At 33.1% G+C, this 23,467-nt stretch overlaps 1 protein-coding gene across 1 annotated transcript in view; it reads right to left on the bottom strand.

Moving 5' to 3' along the window:
• Positions 1-22,985, bottom strand: part of LOC110028009 (biotin carboxyl carrier protein of acetyl-CoA carboxylase) — a 25,385-nt gene extending 2,400 nt beyond the window's left edge. Inside the window, exons 1-4 of the mRNA XM_020729698.1 lie at positions 22,755-22,985; positions 11,295-11,498; positions 9,894-9,961; positions 4,838-4,891 (exon numbers count right to left, since the gene is read on the bottom strand). Of these exons, the coding sequence (XP_020585357.1) occupies positions 4,838-4,891; positions 9,894-9,961; positions 11,295-11,498; positions 22,755-22,800 (372 nt within the window). The 5' untranslated portion in view covers positions 22,801-22,985. The remainder of the gene's footprint in view (positions 1-4,837; positions 4,892-9,893; positions 9,962-11,294; positions 11,499-22,754) is intronic.
• Positions 22,986-23,467: the final 482 nt, after the last annotated feature.

Raw genomic sequence — 23,467 nt, 5'->3', positions numbered from 1 at the left:
TTAAGCCTGTAATGTCCGGGTTCTGTTTTATAGAGAGGGAAGAGAAAGAAAGAATTGAAGAAGATGAGGTGAGAAGTCAGGCAGCCAAACAGAGAGAGGAAAGGAAGCAATGGAGTCAGAATTCAAAGAACTGATTTCGCCTATAAAAATCGTCGCAGCCTAACGAGAGATAGAAGCCAACTAACGAGAGAAAGAAGCCAACTATAATGACTTATCGGGAGAGTCAATCGACACAAACAAAGAAGGAAGGAGCGGCTCAAAACTTCAGTACAGGAGGAGAGCCCGTGCCCTGACCAATCGAAAGAAGAAAGAGGTGAGGTGGGAGGCGGGATCAGAGAGCCGAGTAGGAAGAGGCGGCGAGCTAAGTTCGTGTCTTCGTGCAATATAGAGCTGAAGCCTAGAGCTCATGCGTTCGATCCGGATTGCATGCAAGATAGTTTCGTATGGGTTAGGGCTCGCCTGAGAGATTTAATGGTGAAATATTTAATAAAGATTTATTTAATACTAAAAAAATAAAAATTAATGGTTTATTAAAAAAATACAACAACACAACAAAGCCTTAATCCCACTAAGTGGGGTTGGCTACATGAATCATTTTTCTCCATTGCGTCCTATTTAGTGTCATTTTCATTTAGTTCTAATAAATTAAGATCATTTTTTATACAATAAGCCAAAGTCTTTCTAGGTCTAACTCTGTCTTTCTTAACATAAGTCGAATCTAAAACCTCTAGTCTTCTAATTGGATCATTAGATAGTTGATGATTAATGTGACCAAACCATCTAAGATGACTCTCTTATTTTGTCCGTCACAGGAGCTACACCAACCTTATCACGGATATATTCATTTCGCATTTTGTCTCTAAGTGTAAAGCCACTCATCCACCAAATCATTCTCATCTCGACAACACTTAACTTAGTATTATGTTTTTTTTTTAAAGGCCAACATTCAACGCCATAGAGCATTGTATGTCTCACCATTGTCTTATAAAATTTTCCTTTCAGTCTGAGCGGTACTTTTCTATCACACAAAGGCTCGAATCATTCCTCCACTTCAACCAACCCACTTGAATTATACTATTAACATCCACATCTATATCAACATAGCTTTGAACAACAGACCCAAGATATCTAAATCATTCACACCTTTTAATAATTTAACCACCCAAAGAACACTTATGCCACTAGAGCTAATTGTACTAAAATTACATTCCATATATTCAGTTTTAGTTCTACTCAAATGAAGGCCTTTAAACTTCAATTTAAAATAATAAATTAATTAAATCTTATACCATTTTATACCATGTTAGACTTCTAATTTTAGAAGAGTTGACGTTAAGGTAAATTAATCAACATCGAGGTGAGTACTCATATTTTTATGCTATAGTAATATTTTGCTTCTTTTAGACCAAATGCATTTACTAGTACTATCATTAGTTATATTGAATATACTGCAAACTCAGGATTTTGAATTTTAACGAATTTTTATTCATATTGCAAAAATGATGCGTGCATAAAATAATTTAAATTGTTATAAAGATTAAATGATTTATAAGTATATTGTTGTTACGCAAATGAGAACATAATATATTTTTTTAGTAAATAGTCATTTTCATAGAATGTTTGTATGTGCATGACTAATCATGATGGAGTCGCCATTTTTATGATACTAGAGAGGCGTGTTAAGGTACTCATGCATTTAAATAGAAAACGATATTGATATTAAAGTACCTCAAGCGATATAATTTTTAAACGATATTTCTATGACAAATATAAATGATATAAATATGTTATTGATATAATAAAATTCATTAAATAACATAAAATATTTATAATGATTTATTAAAAACTATGTTCCTTTATACTACTGTAGTCTAGGAGTACGAGTATTCCTTAGCTTTGTTTAGGCTTGTTGTTATTTTAAATTAACATTTCAGGTCTAATTAAGTAATTAAAAGATAAGCGATAAAAGAGAAAATGTTTATAGAAGGCGCAGACAACCGATAACAAGAAAATTTTAAATATATTGTTTTAATTTAGTTTGATTAGTGGTAATTTCATTTTATTTCATTTGTCAAATGGTAAATGAATATAAAAAACTAAATTCTCACAGTTAGACCGTCTGTTCTCATCTTCAATAACTACAATCTCAGGGTCAGTCGTGACAAAAGTGGTATCAAAGTACAAACTTTAGAATTAATTAATTAATTATTAATGAAAGAGCCAATACAATAATTATAAAAAAAATTTAATAAAAAACAAAATTAAAATTTTCTGTTAACTCAAATTAATAATTATATGCATTCAAGCATAGTGATAGACCCAGAATTATAACAAAAAAAAGTGAATTTGATAGAAAACGAAGTACAACCCACTATAAATGTGAATATGAATGCCTTGACCCTAACGATAGAGGCGATGACTCAGTTGATTCAGGAGTTCAGATTGCAATCTATCAAAAATGATACAGTCGTTGTGGATAAGTACCTGAAGTTAGATTTGCGTTCACCTTTGTTAAAGGTAATTGAAAACCATATTGAAACAAAGAACTGACTAATGAGGATAGAAAGGATACTAGATATCATGGCGTGCCCGGATGAAAGAAAAGTGTCATTAGCTACATGCATGCTAAATGGAGAAGCCAAAAAGTGATGGTGTGGGCATTCATCAGACCAAGTTAGGGACATACCCAATATGATGTTCGGTTAGGAAGAATTTGTAGAGCTATTCAAAGAATGGTCTGCACACTTATCTGCTCGAAGACATATGTGGGGCATGTTCTTCAAATTGAGACAAGAAGAAAAGACAGTCATGCAATACGAAGCAAAACTCATTGCATAGTTAATGTATGCGCCACAATTGATTACTGCAGAAGAAAAGTGTTATAGATTTCTTTCAAGATTATAGAATTCGATCAGACAGTTGTTGGTACCTTTATTGAACGATGAATACTCAATATTAGTGGAGCGAGATAGAATAGTAGAGATTGACTATCAGCTTACTCAAAAATGTAAGGAGATACACAAAACGAAAAGTAATAATGAAGGTGAACATGTAGATCCTTGAGAATGATCCAATAATAAGTCCAAGAACAATTCTAGTAGAGTTAGCAAAAATACAACCCAATGTCAAATGCGAAAGACAACAAAAGGGTGAATGTTTGATGGGCTCTAATGTTTCATCAGTTTGGTCATATGACAAGATATTGTCCATTTCTTGGCCAAAAGAGTGATGAATATCAGAACTCAGGTGGAGCTCCTTCACAAACGATTGCATGTGGACAGAAGAAGAGTACCTTCAGCTCCTTCTCAAGGTCAACCAAGACAACATGTTCAACCTTGAGTATATTTCATTGCTCATACTGAATCTAAAGAACCTACTCTTGTTGATGGTGATGAGGTCTGATAAGTTTGGTTCTTATATAAGGATATTTTCTTAACATACTTTCTTGCTTTAGTATTGATATCCGAAGTATAGTTGAGTCACCTTGTATCGAGTCTTTACCTTATAATGATTAATTTTCATCTTAATGAATGACTTTTAGTTTTCATCATGAAATTTATGGATAGCTAATGTTAATCTCATTAATAAAAAAATGAATTGGAGTCTATTTTTAAATTTCGAAAGCGGAATTTTTATAAGTAGAGAAGATTGTAACGTCTGGGTTTCGTTACCTGGAGGGAGGAGAAATGAAAAATCGAAGATAAGGCAAGGAGTTGGGCAGTCAAATAGAGGGAGGAGAGGAGGTGAGGGAGTCGAAATGGAAAAAAAGTTACTTCACCCATAAAAATCGTAACATTAGCTATTCATAATAGCGGGCAGTTGAATAGAGGGAGGAGAGGAAGCGAGGGAGTCGAAATGAAAAAAAGGTTACTTCGCCCATAAAAATCGTAACATTAGTTATTCATAATAGAAGCTTTGCAATGATTTTTTTTAATACTTTCACAAATTTTTAATGCCTCACCACAATATGTGCTAAATCACCAAACAAACAACAGACAGGTGAAAAAAAGTTAAAAATTGAAGAATAATAACTGAGAAACTAAATATAATTTAAAAGCAACATTAACCTTTATTAAAATGATGACAAGTGAATATCTAAATTTAAAAATGAATTTTGAAAGCATTTTTAGAATAACTTGAACAAGAATGACCCAAAAAAAATGAAGTCCGTCCAGCTAATTGATCCGATTCTAAAAACCACTGCATGAGGTAGTCGTCAGTATTGGGTATGGTATGCTGTTGACATTTGCAGCCCTAGAGTGCAATTTTTTTGAGAAAATTGGTGCAATTTTGTAGGTAATTTGAATTCAGTCGAACTGAAGTGATAATATTTTGGTAAAAGTTCCCTAAGATTTTTAGCTAGGGGTTTGGTTCACCTGAACTAAGTCACACTTCAATTTAGGAAATAAAGCTGCATGTGATAGGGCAAGCTTAAAGCTGGGAATTTAAAACACTATAAATCAGGTAAAGTGACAACAAGATTAAGTTCATATATTGCACACTGTGGTAAAAGGCAGATTAAGAATGATATACATGATTAGATAGCAATTTATTAGCATAAAAATAAATTATAACTAAAACAGTCAGCAGATTGGAACCAAAAACTGACCAACATGCATCGAATGAGTCAATTAGTCCACTAGCTGGCTCTATAGATCAATTGTTTCATTTATTTCTTTTTTATTCTGTCAATTTTTTGAACCAATTAAATTCAATTGTGCTTCGGTTTAGAAAGAACAAACAAAACTAGCCCATTTCATAAAGTCACAAGTACTAAAAAAAATTACATGCAAATTGGCAAAACAAAATTTTGATTATCAACAGACGTGAAACTTACCTTCACTTTTAACTCAGCAATACTTGTTTCATCACATACGTCCAACACTAGTGCCTGCAAATAAAAAAGAATGTATGGTGCTTATAAAAGAAATTATTGCGCTAGAAAAGACAAAAGTAAGCTTGAAGTAACAGCATTAATGCCAGAATTTAGATTAAAAATATTCAGTGTTTTACCCCAATGATGCCAAACAAAGTGCCTCCTGTACTACAAACAGCATTTGTAAACGCATGCTCAGATATTCCTCAAGTTTGCAAGTGGCAATGAAATTATGGAGGTTCTATCTTAAAGATAAACCTTTAAGGAAATTTAAAACAATGACTCTATACCTAACTAGAAGACTTCAACTTCTAAGAACAAATTGATCAAACAAATCGATCAAACAAATCTATCAAGCAGTCTGACATTCTGACCACAAGAACAGTCGAATAGCCAAGTCAAAACATCCCAAGCTACATCTCGTTTTCTTTGAAACCTTACAATTTAAGATGTCTGATACATCATTTCCCCTTAAGATAGACATATTTGATGTGAGCACAGATTCCCAGCTTATCTTATTTGACAAACACATTAGGAAGTCCAGATATGAGCCACCATCCACATGATATTCAACTTGGCTTACATATTATTCCTAAACCTCCATTGCTAGATTCGACTCACCTAGTTGAGCAACCAAAGACGATTTCTATTATGGATAGTTTATTTTTAAAACCCCCTAATTTAATTGTCATCAGTCATCTTTCATTGTAAGATACTACGTATTCCTTAGCACTTCATATAAAATATTTATTCACAAATGCTACTAGTTCGAATAAATAAAGGCAATACTGTTGAAACAATTTTTCAAAAGTATTCATCTTCGATAAGCAAGACCCATGAACTTACTACACACTTTCAATTTTTTTTTCCAAACATGTTTTCTACTCTTATTTTATCGCATATAATATTTTCCAACATAAAGGATTTATTAAGCATTGGAGCTGGCAATATCACCCTCTTGCAGGAGCATAAGTTCACTTTTAAAATTATTGTCAATATCAATTATCTTAATTCTTTGGCTGTGCATATTAAGCTGCTTAAACCGGCTTACCTGGTCCTCCCTGTGTATCTCCTCACTCATACCAAGTGTCAAAAGTGTTCTCGCTGAGCTAGAAAAGAATGGTCGTAGCTTTCTTTGGAGTAAGGGTAATGGCAGACGTGGCATGCCCTACCTCCCATTGGCATGAATTATGTAAACCACAAATTGTACGTAGGGCTCCGTTCCCATGCAACTGCAGAATAGAGGCAGCCTCTTCAGAGCAAGGCTCGCCTGGAACTTCTCACGCAAACAAAAAATTTAATGCATAAGCTATTGGCCAACAATTATGGAATGGATTTGTGGGGCTATCAGAGTAAGAGTGATTTGATCTCCAGGAATATATTACGAGAGGGGGCAAAAGGCCTGAATAAAATTATAAGATTAAAAGTTGCAAATGGTGAGGACATCAATGTATTAGCCCAGAAATGGAACTGGGACCGCCAGCTAAATCTCTGGCCAACTTTCATGAATGCTTCCTTGGATGAGCATCTCATTGTTTCTGCACTCATCAACAATCATGAATGGGATGGGGAAAAGCTTCTGGAGTTTTTTGGGAAGGAATTATGCAATATTATCATTCGCAAACCAATCGAGAGGAACCAACCCAAGGATGTACAAAGATGTGCAAAAAGCTTATTGGTAAAACCATTACAGCCATCGCATCCCAAGCTGAGTATGAGCACCTCAAGGCCACGCACTGGTGGCTTGCTAGGCTCAAGTTACGGTCCAGGGAGAAAGTCTTTCGGTGGCAGATGAGCAAGGATGTGATTCCAACTAATGATTGGTTGGCTCCCCGTGGTCTAACCGAATCTCAAAAATGCCCCTGGGGATGTGAAGGAGTGCAAAACAGGGACCATATTTCAACTAACTGCTTTTTTTTATGGCGGTGTTGGATAAACTCAAAATGTGGGGCATCTCAATTCCCAGCTACCTAGCTTTGATGAGATTATTTCGCATTTCTATGGCATCAAAACTTGCAACATCACATCGATGCGGCTGTTTTGTAATGCTGTCTACAACTGTTGGCGCCCCATAAATGCCAAAAAGCATGTGAAAAGCCACGACACTCCTACAATAATTGCTTCTAATTTGTTGGAGATCCTCTCTGACACCACTCTCTTCAAACTTCAGAGCAATGGGGTGATAACCAGTCTTTGCGGCTGTTGCCACACTCCTCTTGGCACCCTCACCCTCCGGGTTTGATCAAAGTTCTCTTGGCACCCTCCCACTTCAGGTTGGATCAAAGTGAACGTTGACTGGAACCTTTTTCCTTCCAACCTTGCGGCAATTGGGATCATTCTTCGTGATGAGTTGGGACAACTTACGATGGATGCAGGCCGTAAGTTTCACCACTGGGACAACACATGTGGAGTTGGAGGCGGTTTTGTTTCTTGGGAACCTTCTTGAAGAATGGATGACTGAAGGTAAGGGTCTCATCATCGAGGGAGAAAACTAAAACGTCATAAATTTCCTTAGAGGCACCTTCAACAAGAAGACATGGCAACATAACATTTCCGACAATCCAAGTATTGGTTTCTTGCTTAAATTCAAGCAAGTTTTATTCCATCATACCAATAAACAAAACAGCATAGCTACCCATACTTGTGCAAAGAAAGCCCTTGATAGTGATTTTGTCTCCCGTCATCTTCATGAGCAAGATCATGTTTTTATTTTACTATTTTACAAGCGGTTAACGCCCCTTTTGTAAATGCACGAGGGGAATAGATTTTTTCGCTTCTTTTTTGGGCATATTGAACTGTTTATTTCGTAACCTTTTTTTTTGTTATTTTAATGCAAAATGCATCCCCATGAATCAGAATGACATGAATGGATATTAATGTCGTTATAGGGCTACTAGAAAGCATCTTAGAGCGCCAAATGGTATTAGGGAAGTTTTCAGGAAGTTTTCGAATGAGAAAAGGGAGAGGGAGGATGGATGGTGGCTAAAATTGGGCTTAGAAGACAGAGGCACAGCGAATCAGAACAGAAAACAGCAGTTCTCCTACTGCCAACAGCAGTTTACTGCAAGCTGGACGATGAAGGAGGCCTTTGAACTTCCAGAAGAGATCACCGTCTTTATCCTATGAGGTTACAGACACACCGCTTAAAAGAAATTCAATAATATAGCACTCAGAGAAAAGCAAGAGAAAACATCTTCAAATAACATTTAAAAAGCAAAAGATCCTCAAAACAATAGAATAAAATATATAAATAATCTCTTGCTAGAAAGAACCCTAATTATAAGAAAGGAATAGAAATAAAAGCATAAACAAGAAGAAAACAAGATAAAATTTGAAATTGGGGGGCAATATAGCTCGACACCCGCAAAGGTCACTTGATTTACCCGCATTCTGTGATATCGTAGATTTCTTGTAATCAAATCAAGGTTTCTGCAATCAATGCTCCATATCATTCTCCCGGGCTAAGACTTCTTCTTCTTCTCTGTGAACTTCTAAAATCGATCTACCACCATAATAAAATTATTGTGTTGTTGTGGTTGGGGGTGCGCAGGTTGGGGATGCGCACGTCCACCTAAAGTAACTTTCAAACATGTACGTCCTTACAAAGTCTATCATGATAGAGTAAATAGACATCTTTCTTTGGAGCTACATTTGGGCTAGTACACTTATGAACCAAGGCTCTAACCCTCAAGTGTCTAACACGTTTTTGTAATTTCTCATACTCAATCGGTTGCATCCCATAGACGAGTTTGTTTGCCAAAAAAAATCTTGAAATGAGGTCTATGGTATGCTGAATATCTCTCAGTTATAGCCATCAAGGAGATAAACTGTCAGTCAAGATATCCAGCAACTCCTTTAACATAAAATATTCTCACCCTTCCTACCACCTTCCAACCCCTGTTTCTGCTACCCCAATTAATGATATGATCTCTTTAACTCGACAACAAGATAAAATGATTGTTGCATCTGCCGCAGCCCAATTCCCCTACAGATCAGCAACCTGCGGTTCCCCTTCTCCCACTCGTTGCCACTCACAGCTAGGCCATAAATTCCTCTGCCTTCCAACCCGCAGCCACAACCTCCCTTCCCTAATTTTCGAGCTTCTTGTCCAAACTCAAGCCTGCTTCTTGCTTGCAGCCATCAACCTTCCTACCACCTTCCAACCCCTGTTTCTGCTACCCCGGCTCTCAGCCTACCATGTCGTCCTCACCCTAGAGTGGCTTGTGTGTTTATGTTGTTGTTTCCCAAATGTTGAGTCTTGTTTGTAACCTTTATTTGAATTTCGGCAATAATAATTGAATCTCTATTGTGTTTTGAGTTAACTTTGATACCAGGTGCACTTTAAATGAGGCCCATGTGATGAAAGGAGTAAGTAAACAAACAACAAATAGGATATAATATTGTCATTATATAATATAATTATTTGATATATTTTACATAATCAATATTCTTTGAATAAATTAATTGTGAAATGATTTTATACTAATTCAAGTATGCACATTATCTTCTTAATAATTTTATGTTATTGTAATTTTAGAGATATGAATATCCACTAAATTGTCGATAACTCATAATAATTTAAACGAACATTTTTAAAGATAAAACCTTTTAATAGAAAACGCGTGAAGTTAAAGAAATCATATCTCAAAGAAGCAACCGAACGAGAGAAGCATAAGAGAAGAGTATTCATAATTCATAATGACAATTGTCTTAATATTAAACTAGCTTGACTTTTTATTTGATATTGGCTTTCTTTGGTTTGTTGGATAGTTATTTTCAATAGTTAATGCTAGTATATGAAAATTGAATCTTTTTTTAATCTTTTTTCAATGATTGTCAGTTTTCTCTTTGGTATTTCCAAGTCCCTAGGCAAAGTCATAACCAATTATTTCTACATATAGGATTTTCCTAGAAAATTTTCAACTTTTGAAAATGAAAACAAGTTTCAACATAATTGCATGACTAATAAAAGTATATCTAACAAACTTGAAAGAAAATAAAGGACATGAAATTAGACCTCCAACCCAAAAGGAAATGTAGACTCCTTATTATGAATGTTCTTCGCTGTCCCTTGTGAATTTTTCCCTAAAGAACCCAAAAGTATGTTAAAATTTTCGTTGTCAGGCTGAAGGAAAAATTATGTCACAGAATGTGATAAACTGCAAGAAATGAATCAAAAGGGCAAACTTACATGCTGACAAATTTTACGAGTGATAAAATAATATCTTGATTCCAAATAATATAATTTAGCATTTATGATGACATATTCCCAATAAGGGACTATTTATCTGGCAAATTTCATCATATTCTCTAATTTCATAACATGGAAAGTAGAATGCTTCTAAACAAGCTTTCAGCTACCATTCCACGTCCTACAAACTTACTAAAAAACAAATATAGAAGTTCATCTGCTTCCAAAATTCCACACTTATATACAAATTATTACAAGAAGCAAGAGGAATTGAAAGGATGGATCTAAAAAAAATGTGCTACAACTAAGAAAAAAACATTTTGTCATTCACAAACGACTAATATTATTCTATAATGAAGCATGTAGAATATGGTAAGTTTTAATATTGCTTCTAAAGAAATTTAGCAACCACGCTAAAACAGCATTTGATTTATAGCATTTACTGATCGTGTTTCATGCTCTTTCTTCAGGTGTGTTAGACATTTAAAAATATAAACTATTAAGTTTCAGACCAGTCTTTTGTGTCAACTTGTAAACATAAGCATGCCTTAAGCGCAAATTGCTTGAATTTCATGATAAGTCTTTAGAAATATGCATAAGATTTTCAAGTCATGTAGTAATTTATTTTATATCATTAAAATAATAAATTTATTTTAACAATAAAGGTTCTTAAACTGCCATGTACCTGAGAAAAATATTTCAATCCAAAACTAAACAAAAAAAAGGATATTATTTAAACTTACATAACTCTATTTATACCTCAAACAAAAATCAAACAGTCCGTCAGTCAACTATTATAAAAGCATGTATTGAAATTACAATTTAGAGTAAATAAATGTGATTCACTTCTTTAAACAAAAGGTTAAGATTATTTATTGGTGCAATATCAAACAATTTTAATAGCAGTATGAAAAAGTATGGCCAGAAAAAAAAAATCACCAAATAACACTAGGATGCTATTTTATTGCAACGTATAACTTAAAAATATGTTTCTGCTCTAGAACTTTCCATTGTCTTCCACAATTGTATCAATCGAAGCAATTCCTAAAGTATTCCTGATTTCAAGAAAATCACAACTAAACCAGTTAACAAGAGGGTTGCATAAACCTTACAATTCAGTAATATTATACTTAATTCAGTTTAAATAACTGGGAAATATAGTAAGCATATTCCAGTCTTGTTTTCAAGTCAAGTAGTATAGGAAAAATATATATTATAAGTAACCACCATTAGATGTCACAGATGATGAGCCCTCGGAGGCCTTCACATATGATTGTACTGATCTTATTCTAGTAACCGATGAGAACCTTCTAGCATGTGGTGACAATAAAGCTTTTGAAAATGAAGCGCTGTTCAGAAAAACCCTGTTAAAGGGGACCATAATTGGCTTCTCAGGAAAAAACTGTTCCGAAAGGCCCACCTGTGCAGCACCTGCAATTAGCGGTGGTTATGACAAATAATCAAGTAGGGAAGAAATCCATTCAATAAAATTGATTAAATAAGATTTTAAAACCCACGTTTCCTGCATGCATCCGATGCATGATATTTTCTCCCCTGGACAGACAGTAATAACAATATCATCAGGTGTTAATACAATGCCCCAAAAAGTGAGTTGATTCAACAATGTACTCCAGGGTAAATTATTAATTGATCCAATAATAGGCCATCAAAGCATGTTAAAACGCTGTTACACCCGAAGGATAAAATGAACTAAAGGGATCTGAAGCTAAAATGAAGGCATCATGCCGCCACATATGCAAATTAAATAGTATAAGCCAAAGTGCCCTCGATTGCATGGTAAATCAAATTTCGCCTAAATTAAATGAGCTAGATGAGCTATGCCTCAGTCCCATTATTGGGGATGGCATACGTCTAAGATGCTGTCACTCGTGCTTAAAACCTTCAAAAACAAACAGCCATGCATTGCACCTCTGAGCTACAATTTACCAAGCTTCATACATCTATGTCACTTGGTCTGGTATGGCAAATCCTCTGCAAGTAAAATGAACCGAGTCTAGAACAAAAATAACATCATTGACAAAAATGCACTGCTGATCCCTTAGGAACCGTCTGTCTTGGATGATAAAACTCATATCTCCCACTATGATGCCCATACCAAATAGTTAAAAGTTAATTCATGATCATTACAAGCCAAAATGTCACTGCAACCTCTTTGACTCGACCTAATCTAAGTGGCCCAAGAAAAGACATTAGGCATGCTGGCCAAATTGGGTGTTAGTTAGGTGCACAATCCATGATTGTATCTTATTAACATGGATGCCTAGCGTGCATGCCATGCATTTATAAGGTAAATATAAGCCAACAAAGCACCTACGAGAAGCAGGAGCTAGGCTTATTTTTGTATGGGCTTAATTTCATCCACTTGGTTGCTTGTTGAGATAACACAATCTAACCAAGCTAAGGGCTTCTTCAGCTACTTGGTCAAGGAAATCTAACCAAGCTTTAAGCCCATATCTGTTTGCTTCAGATATTGAGGAATTGTAGCTTTTAAGTCGGGCCGGCTACATGAATCCCTTTTCTCCATTATGTCTTATTGAGTGTCATATTTTCATTTAATTCTAATAAATTAAGATCATTTTTTATATAATATGTCCAAGCCTTTTTAAGTCTACCTCCACCTTTCTTAACATAAATCGAATCTAAAAAATCTACTCTCCTAACCGGATTATCAGATGGTCGACGTTTAATGTGACCAAACCATCCTTCTCTAATATTGTCTGCCACTGGAGCTACACCAACCATTTCACAAATACATTCGTTTCGCATTTTGTCTCTAAGTTTCAAGCCACTCATCCACTTAAGCATTCCAATCTCGGCAACACTTAACTTAGTTTATGGTTCTCTTTTAAACGCCAACATTCTGCGCGATAAAGCATTGCAGGTCTCGCCACAATCTTATAAAATTTTCCTTTAAGTTTAAGCAAAACTTTTCTATCACACAATAGGTTTGATGCATTCCTCCACTTCAACCAACCAACATCAATTCTAGTAATAACATCCCCATCTATATCGTAATCACTTTAAACAAAAAACCCGAGAAATCTAAAATGATCATAGGCTTTTAAATATTCGATCACTCATAATTGCAACTCTGGCACTAGGTCTACTATTACTTAAATTATATTCCATGTATTCAGTTTTAGATGTACTCGAACAATGGCCTTTAGATTCAAATGTCGACCCCCATAATTCAATTTTTTCTCAAGTCTTATCCACAAGAAGGATATCATCAGCAAAAAGCATACACCAAGGTACATGCTCCTGTAGATGTTCGCTAAGAGCATCCATGACTAAAGCAAAATAACATGGGCTTAAAGTTGATCTCCGATGTAATCAAATTAAAATAGGAATATAATTGTTCAATCTTCTTACTATTTGAACACAAGTACCAGCTCTAATACAAAATTTTTTAATGACTTAAATATAAGTCATATCAACACCTTTCTTTTCTAGAACCCTCTAAAGAACTCTTGGAATTTTATCATAAGCTTTTTCTAAATCAATAAAAAAACATATTTAAATCATCCTTACTACTTAAATATCGATTCAATAAATAATATTTTAATTTAATACACATTACATTTTAATATTTCGAATAAAATTATAAATCAAATTTTCAAACATTACATTTTCTCCTTTATTTATTAAAATATCTTATTTCTAACCATCTCATTAAAATCAAAAGGCTATTATTGGACAATATTAAAATTGGATGGGTTTTAAAAATTTGAATCAATTCACCAATTTGTCGGTTCAACCCCAATTGTAATCAATTCAATCTTAATATTGCGTAGAAATTGTCTTGAGCTTGAACCAAACCAGTCAAATGAATGGTTCAAGATTGAACCATTAGAACTGGTCAATCAAGTCTTGTTCTTAAAACTTTGCATCTCTCGATAGCTCACACCCTCTCTAGTAGTCGTTTGTGAATTGCTCGTGTTCAACATGCTAAAGAGCAAGTATTTAATCCATTTATTAAGTAAAAGAAGCAAACACGAACAATTTTTTTAACTAAACTTATAAATGAGTCGAACAAGAACAAATATTTGTTTAATCGTGTTTGGCTCATTTTAGTTAAAATTAATAAAGTAATAATAATCAATTATATTTAAATAAATATTAATATATATTAATGTGGGTCAATGAGTGTTAATTTAAATAAGTTAATTACTTAGTTTAATTTGAACTCAATTAAATTCATTAAATTGGAAAAAAACTTAGCTAAATGAAAAGAAAAATTTATGATCATACATAATATAAAATTATCCATATCTTAAATTATGCCAAAATAATTAACTTAAAACCTTATTTACTATATATTATATTATTCCAAAAAACCTAACCCGCCGCAGCAACCATCCTTTCGATTTCCCTCATTCAGTTTCCACTCAACCCCTCGAGCAAGAGGTTTTATGCTTTGTTCCACTACGCTATGGTTTTCATTTATTCATCGTCACCGACACAGCTCAAAAGTGAAAATACCCTTCTCTAAAGAGGTACACTTTTGGAGCTTTTTGTACTGTAAATCCTTCTTTTCTCATTCTTCTGACAGTTGCTTGGGTAGCCCCTCCGTCATCGCTCATTTTTATTATCTCTAGTATATATCATCCTCGTTTGGGATTCGAATGTGATTGTTTTATTCTAAATTTCTCACATAAGTTGGTATTCCTATTCTTCTAAATTAAGTATAAGATGCAAAATAATTTATCTGACTAAGTGTGAATCTTGTATTTTACTCATCACAATATTTTTTTAAAAAATAGCGATGAATCTATGACAGACTAACAGTATTAGAGTTTGCTTTCATTTCTTAGACTATATCTTAAGCGCTCCATATATATTTTGAAAATTTGATGTCATGTTTAAATTTTTGTACAACATAGTTGAAATCTTTTATTTTCTATGAAATTGTTGCATGTGTTTAGGATCTATGGCGTAGTGTCACCGTAGTGTCATGGTTTATTGCTTATATATGAGATGTTTATGTAGGGAAGGCATTAAAAATATCTTATCATGCAAAGACCAAGGACTGTAAGCTCTATTTATGCGTAATAATTTATAAGTGGTATTTGGGATTGTGTTTCAACTTTCAACACACCATCTATGCACTTATTAATTGTTAAATCATTTTTTTATGTTGAAAAGATTTTGAGTCATATTTATGTGAATTTGTTGCAGTTTACATATGATTTACAAGTCATATTTCAGTAGTCTTAGTCAGCACCATTCTATCTATGCACTTAATAATTGTGTAATCAAGTTCAATTTAGTACTTTGACTTGGAAGCCCTACTCCTATGCAATAGATAGTTTATGGTATTTTTGTATAATTTTGCAAGATCTTTGTACTTTATTATGTGGTGTAATCACTAATAAGAGAGCTAGGCCTTTAATTGGATGGAAAAAATGCAAAATCCTTTAGCTAGTTGAGTATTTTATCAAAATATTGTGGGTTATTAATTATAACTTGAGACAGCTTGAATAATTTGAGAAAGAATACGGAAGTTATGGCCATTGCGATCGAGCAGTTATCCTCCCTAGTTTTGCTGATCACTATCAATTATAAATTTTATCATGCTTTCACACTATGTTTCAGAATAAGGTTTGGTTAGAAATATGTTAATTCTGCCTACTCGAATATATTTGTATTGCTTATATGAAATATGGCTTTTAGGGAAACTTGTTACCATGCACTCACAATATGTTTTTTTGAGGATTAGGAGGCAGAATTTGTTGTCTTTGCTATCAATCATTATGTATTCATATTCTGAGCTTCACAAAAAAATTACGAAAAGAAAAAAAAATTAATAAGATTTACAGTCCTTGCTTAATTCTCTCAGATTTGTTGGCTTTATATAATCAACACTTCATTAGTGACTTATTCATTGTTGCACGTCTTTTCATATTTTGTATTCATACTTTGGTTAAAAAAAGTATTAAATTTATAGTAACAAATTGATAGGTTTTAAAGTGTTACTCATTGTTTACTTCTGTTTTAAATTAGTGTGCAACCATGCCTAGATTGGGTTTTTCACGAACAGAATCATCTTGCAAAGAGTTGCTAATGGAAGTTGAAAATAGTAACAAAAATTTGAACATTGGATTACCACACACACAGCCTGAGATAGTTATTGTTGACAGCAGCAATCAAAAAGTCTCCACTACTGCCAAGAAGTGATGAAAATAAAGTATATAATATGGGAATATTTTATTGAGGTAACATTTACAATCAAAGAGCATCCAACTCAATTTTGGTCAATGAGTATGTTGTCGCACCAAACGTCATAAATCTAAAATTGACACTACTTCACATCTCCTTGAACATGCAAGGGACTGAAAAATTTTAAAATAAGAGTAAACAAATAGTTGAATTATCTGCTAACAACAACAAGCCGGCTACATGAATCCTTTTTCTCCATTGTGTCCTATTGAGTGTCATATTTTCATTTAATTTTATTTATACAATATATCCAAGTCTTTTAGGGTCTACATCTGCCTTTCTTAACATAAGTCAAATCTAAAAGATCTCTCTCCTAACTGGATTATCAGATGGTCGACGTTTAATAGTTAACTTATCTAATAAAATGCAAAAAAATATTAATTTTCATGTCATTTGATGTTGATGCAGAAATTGATATTTCTATGTTTCATGATCCAAAAAATTAAGATTATAACATGAGTATTGCGCATGAGTATTCATTTATTATTATTGAGTATTTGTGGTTTAATGTGTTAATGAAATCCTTGAATCTAAACTATGAGAGGGTTCTAAAAACAATAAAAAAAAAAGTTTGCATGGAGATATATGAATTCGGGAAATATAAGTTGAAAATTTATCTTAAGAACGTATATAGAATTTCATTAACTTTTGAATTATGATTATTGGATTAGTAATCAAAATGCCCGATACATGTGCTTAATTCTTCATTAAATTGATCAATATTGAAAGTTACAAAAGTAAGCCATAAATTCTAGAGTTGGAACCGCCTCACATTGGTACATATATTTTTGATCCAATCCATGATTGTCATTTGGATTGCAAAATTCAAGACAATGTGTGTACTATCATCTTGAATAATACTAGCAATAGTGTTATCACTGCTAGCTTACTTATAGCTAATTTTCAATCAAGAGATAAATTGTGTTTTCAAATGTAATTTTTCATGTCAGATGCTGTACACATGCATTAACCAATATGGTTCAAGTTGGTTTGACAGAGATTCAGGTTGTAATTCATCAAATTAGAGTTGTTAAATATCTTAAGAAATTAGCAATAATGTCACATAAGTTTGTGAAGGTCTCTAAGCAATTAAGATTTTCAACAACAAAAAGATTTGTCCATTGATACACCAAAACTGTGGAACCCGACATACCGAATGCTTGAATATGTCTTTGCTTATTGAAATGTGCTCAGTGATTATACAACCCAAGATAGCAATTACACATGGTTCCCATCAGATTTAGCAAATGATTTAACTTTTCCACAAAATTTTGACTCGATGCATAGCTTTATTGATTTTATTGTAACATTAGTTCTATTCAATATTCTAAATATGATTTACAGATTTATCTTGCGGCTGATTTATTTATGACCAATAATGATCAATTGACATTCTTGAATGGTGAAAATTAAATACTCTCAAGTATTTATGACTGTTCAAAACGACTAAAGATATTTTGACAACTCTTATAACAATGATTGCCTTGAAATCTGCATTTAGTGTTGGTGACAAAGTTCATAATAATCATAGCAGTTCATTATCAACAAAAACAGTCAATGCACTTTTGTGTTTGGTTAGATCAAATCTTTTACCAAAAGTGTGAAAACTCCCTTGATAATATCTCCAATTATTAAATTCTTTGGAAAATGTTAATTTATTTTTCTTATTAAAAATTTTGATCAATATTTTGTACTAGCAAAAGCTATTGGAGAAAGAAAATCTTACTAAAGAAAATCTTACTATAAAATTATTGGAAAAAATACATTGAAGGTTGAATCATACTTTATTTTGGTTGTTTCAGCCTATGGGTACTTGAATATTTGGATTTGAAAGTTGGACAGTGGAGTATGGACAATGGTTTGGTATGCTGTTATTTCAGAATAGAACATTGTATTGGAGTAATTTGCTTTTTAATTGGTTGGGTTACACAGCCATTGATGTTGGAATATTAATTTTATTGTCTATAACTCTTATATTACATGGGCTGGATTTTTTTGTAGAAATTTTTCATTGTTGCTTCTTACCTCTTATCTGCTTTAGGTTTCTCTCGAGTTGCTTAATTAATTGGTTCAGTTAAATGGTTATTTTTCTACCGGTTACCACTACTTGAGTTTAGTTTGTTAAATCTGAAAAATGTTGAGATTATTTTGGCTGATGTGGTTAGCTAGTCGTTTCATGTTTGATAAACCTATTTTTTTATTTCTACTTGTTGGTTGGTGATGTTTATGGGCGCTGGCTTCTTGCTTGTTTCATGCGTCAAGGAAACGCCGAAGTTCAACCACCGCTTGACATAAAAATCACCTAGAATTTCACTTGTGAAATGATACTTTATATATTATATTAGTAAGAAGAACTAAGAAATACATACTAACAAAAAAGAATGAATATTTACGTGTGATCATTATTCTTTCTATAGTCAACTCCTCTGCTTTAGGATGTCTTTCTCATTTGGACAGAACATAGTCACTTGGGCTACCTAGAAATAAAAAAAAAGCCACGTCAGTGAAATAGCTTGTAAAATTACAACATAACATCTTCTCACTCACCAGCTTTAAGGATCCCTTGATGACTTGTTCTAAAAGAATGCCAACAAAAAAGGCTACCAAGAACAATCATGCGGAAGTCAAAGAAATAGAAGTGGCTACCCACTCTTCCTACTCACCTCCGCACTTTCCATCTTTATCTTCTTTCATATTTTAAGCTTCTCGACCTTTCACTTCTTCCTGATGTCAGCCAACATGATGTCTTTGGAAACATCAAACAATCCAACTGAAACTTCCATTTCTTGTAAGCAACAAATATCAAACGAATGTGGAAGGAGAAGGAGATGCAATTTTGCAAACTCCCCACAACATAATGAGGCAAGTCATTTATACTAGCCAACCCATGCAAACATGGAAAAAGCGAAAAAAATGATCAAATCTAAGCACAAAATTTCACATTAACTTTCCTTAAATTCCACCAAATACTCATTCCTTGCACATTAAATGCCAACTATTGCATCAATCAATCTTTCAAAGGAGAACAAGGCAAAAACTCGATAAGCAAAAAATGTTTGACTTGCCCAAAAGAATCGGAAAAGTATTGGTCATCATTTTTAATATGCAAAGATCATGATTTATATCTTCTTCTTTTTTATTTGTAGTTGTCTACCAAAAAGAAAAGAGAATATGAGAACTAAATGTACACCCCCAAGGATGAAATCACCCAACTAAAGGTCAAGGAAACACATTTACTAAAAGAGGATAGAAACAAGCTCGTAGACTTGGCTCAAGGCGAGCTCATCAAGAATAGTGTGAGACAGATTCGGAAGCCATACTCAAAGAAAAAAGCTCGTACGCAAAGCTCGGGACGGACACCAGATGAGTCCCAAAAGGATAAGTTCAACACAACAATCCTATAGGATCAAGGTAGACTCATCAACCAACTACAAGAAAAATCCACTGAGCTGATGAAGAACTCACCTAATGCTACAAATAGACTCACTAGACTGACTCAACTCAAACAGTCTCCCAAGCCAACATAGCTACTATACAACTATCGCCAAAAGAGCCTATGACTTTTCCAAGTTTGATAATTTAATATTAATCCAAGCCCAAGTCAGTATCAAAGGCACATGACTTTTACATTTTTTTTTTTCTTATAATTTTTACAAATATAGCTCATTCTTTAGCATTCATGTAGCACTCCCCTGATCCTAATTTTTAAATAACGAGTCACAAGGAGTGCAAGAGCTACTTAATTCTATTTAACTGTCTTATGTGATGTTGCCCCCAATTTACGAAGCTTGAAAGTGAATTTGTTCTTTCTTCCTTCAATTTTTTCTCTCTATTCTTCTTTGTTTCTCATCTTTTCTTTTCCTGAAAGTTAATAACGTCACAGCATAACCTACAAACAAAGTATAGATTAGAATTAATTCCCCACTTTGATGTTTTCTATAGAATCCCATGGTCTACTAGTTTTTTGCTCTTTCAAATTTGGTAACTATTTACTATAGATTCACATAAGAGTTGTTCTTCCATATCATTAATCGTGAATAAATGTTAGGCTGAGCACTCTTAATCAAATGTCAATGCAATCATCCAAAGGCTATTTGCCTATGTTAAAAGTGATATAAATGTTCCTTTGTATTATTTCTATTATTTACCTAATTGCTATTTTAATTATTTTTACCTTGCGGAACTCAAATTGGGGAAGGTTTTGTAATTTAGAAGCCAAACAAACCTTGAAGGTAAGTGAATCTCTCTCTCTATCTTCCTCTCCCGTGATTTCTTGGCCTAATAGAACTTGGGTTGGTTAAGTTGAACATTTATATCACGATTAATTTGTTTTGCCTTTATTTGAAAGCACATTTATGTCATTTAGGCTATGCACACTTATAACATTATTTGAGTTGTAATTTAGAAACCAAACAAACCTCCTCCCTAACAATCAAGTTAAATTTATCAACTCATAATAAATTATAATGTGAAATTACAACTCAATCATAATAAGATAATTATGAGTTAGGTTATTGGCATAAATTTATTTTTGATATTGGCATATATATTTGTTTTGCCAATAATGTTATGTTATGGACATAATATTATAATAAATAAGATATTATGTTAAATTTATCAACTCATAATAAATTATAATAAAATAAATTACAACTCAATCAAGTTAGGTTATTATGAGTTGAAAGGTTTCCTTTCAACTCAAATAAGGATATAATTATAATGTGCATACATTTATATCACAATTAATAAATAAGCCTTAGATATTGCACATTATTTGTTTTGCCAATATCTCTTTCCTTTCAGCTCATAATAACCTCCTCCCTAACAATCAAGTTAAATTTATCTTATAATTATATCCTTCTATGAATAATTTAAGTTGATTCAAGTATTTTTTTAATGAAAATTATTTTATTAAAAAACACAACTAATCAAAAAATGAACGGTACAACAAAAACAAATATAAATGTTCCTATATGATAATTGGAGAAATTGAATTGTACTGAAATTTTTATTGAAATCATTTGTATCAATGAAATAATATAATACTCAGTTTTTTTATTATTATTATTTCAAATAATTTGTTCAAATGAGAATATTATTTGCCCAATTAATTCTCTCGTCCTATTGTTTTCAATATGATTGTAGTATTATTTCTTCTGTGTGGAATTAGGAAGGTTTATTTTTTTCAGATAAAATTAAGTATATATGAAATGACATGATAGTATGAAAAGAAAACCTTTATGCTTCATATATATATATAATCTTGCTGCCATTTTAATCGAAAATTTCAAATATCCATTATGATAATTTTGGTCAATTAGTCCAACATGTCATTTTGCTAGTATCCAACTATATTATAATTAAAAAGGGGACAGTAATTTTACCAATAATAAGCTTTCTTCTTTAATTTCAACAATAAAAAAATCTTAGCAACAAAGAAGACTAAAAGATATAAACCATTGGTTTCAAAAATAAATCATAACCTTTCAAATAAAGGAATTAAGAACACAAGTGTCCACAAGAAGGAGGAGAGAAAAGAAGCTACAAATCACAAGTGGGGAGATCAAGGGACAGGCACACAAAGGAGTTGTTAAGGCTTTTAAGGTCTTTATTCATATCGATGTTTTTATTTTCTCTTCTTCAATTAATTTGCTCAAGGTGATAGGCAAGTTTAAAAGTTCAAGTGCTGCTTAAAATAACATGCAAGTCGAGCAACGATCACAAGGGTGGAAGTCAAATGGATGGCACCTCAGAGATTGTCCGCGTTAGTAGTGCACTTGCTCTCCCTTATGAAACAGATGAAGGCAAGGAGAATGTTATGGCACTTATGTTCAAATTGTTCAAAATGTGGAAGTTTGCATTCATGTCTAACATAAATTTGCATCCATGATGATGAAATCCTTCGTTTTTTTTTCTCATGCATTAGCAAAACATTCATGCTTGTTAATGTATGGTTGTACTTGTGTCTTCTATTATGAAGTGGTACTCCTTCCAAATATAGACCCATATATATTATTTGGTAACTAAAATCCATAAATTCTGAAATAGATAGCAAAATAATTTGCCAGTATTTAATTGGATAGAATACATGCCATGCAAAACAGTTTTCAGGATTTAACTTTTTTCACGGGATTTATTAGATCTGGATTAGCAGGATTGACTAAATCCTACAGGCAGACAAACAGCCCCTAAATTGCCACTTAAAATAATCTTGTAGTAGATTTTGATTATAAATACCATCAACAACAACAAAGCCTTAATCCCACTACGTGGGATGTGGGATCGGCTAAAAAAGCATTTTAAAAAAATGCAAAAGCACGAAGCCCTAACAATGCTTGCAGAAGGGCAACCGCGAGAATTATCAGCAATAAAAAAATAACTACGTTGTTTGTGCGTTTAGAAAGAAGGGGAAAGAATCGGAAGAAGTTAAAGAAGGAAAGTACTCACAGAGGGACGACGAGGTCGAAAGGAGAGAGAGACTGAGAGAAGACATTGAAAGCGAAGGCAAGGAGACGTCGAGAGGAGCGAACAGGCCGAGAGGCGAACCGGGCTACGAGAGGAAACCTTGCGATCTGCAGAGAGACAGGAAGGCCGAGACGAATGCAATGAAAAAAAATGAGAGTTTGTGGGAGCGAGGAGACCGAGAAGTACAAAGCAGCGATGGAATATTATGGTTGAACCGCCCAGCCCTAGCTTTTATGGCAACAGTTGGGCATGGTAGGCTCCAAGAAAATTGCAACTCTATTAGAATTAAAAATATATATATGTAAATTTGAATTTAAATGTTTATTTATTAAATTTAAAAAAATATTTATATGTTAGATAATGTGTTTATTTATTTTAGAGTTTACAAATTTAAATGATTTTTCAAATTCAAATGCTTAGGATTTTAATTTTATATGAAATTTAGCCTTAAATTCTAAAAATTTATTACATTAATAAATAATTTAAAATTTTATAGGATGCATTAATTTTCATAATTTTTGTAAAGGAGCATGTATAATCAAACATCTGAAACCATCTCAACATGATCATGCTCATCTTGGAGCCTTCCAGGGCGTAGGCTCTCATCTTGGAGCCAAAGGAACCAAAACAAAAAGCATGGCACTAATAGAGTGTCAGTCTTAAACTTTTTCATAATTCAATATCTATTTTCATTT

The sequence above is a fragment of the Phalaenopsis equestris genome, unplaced genomic scaffold, assembly GCF_001263595.1.
Source record: "Phalaenopsis equestris unplaced genomic scaffold, ASM126359v1 Scaffold000479, whole genome shotgun sequence".
In the NCBI taxonomy this organism is placed as follows: Eukaryota; Viridiplantae; Streptophyta; class Magnoliopsida; order Asparagales; family Orchidaceae; genus Phalaenopsis; species Phalaenopsis equestris.
This window is presented reverse-complemented; position numbering and strand designations above follow the sequence as displayed.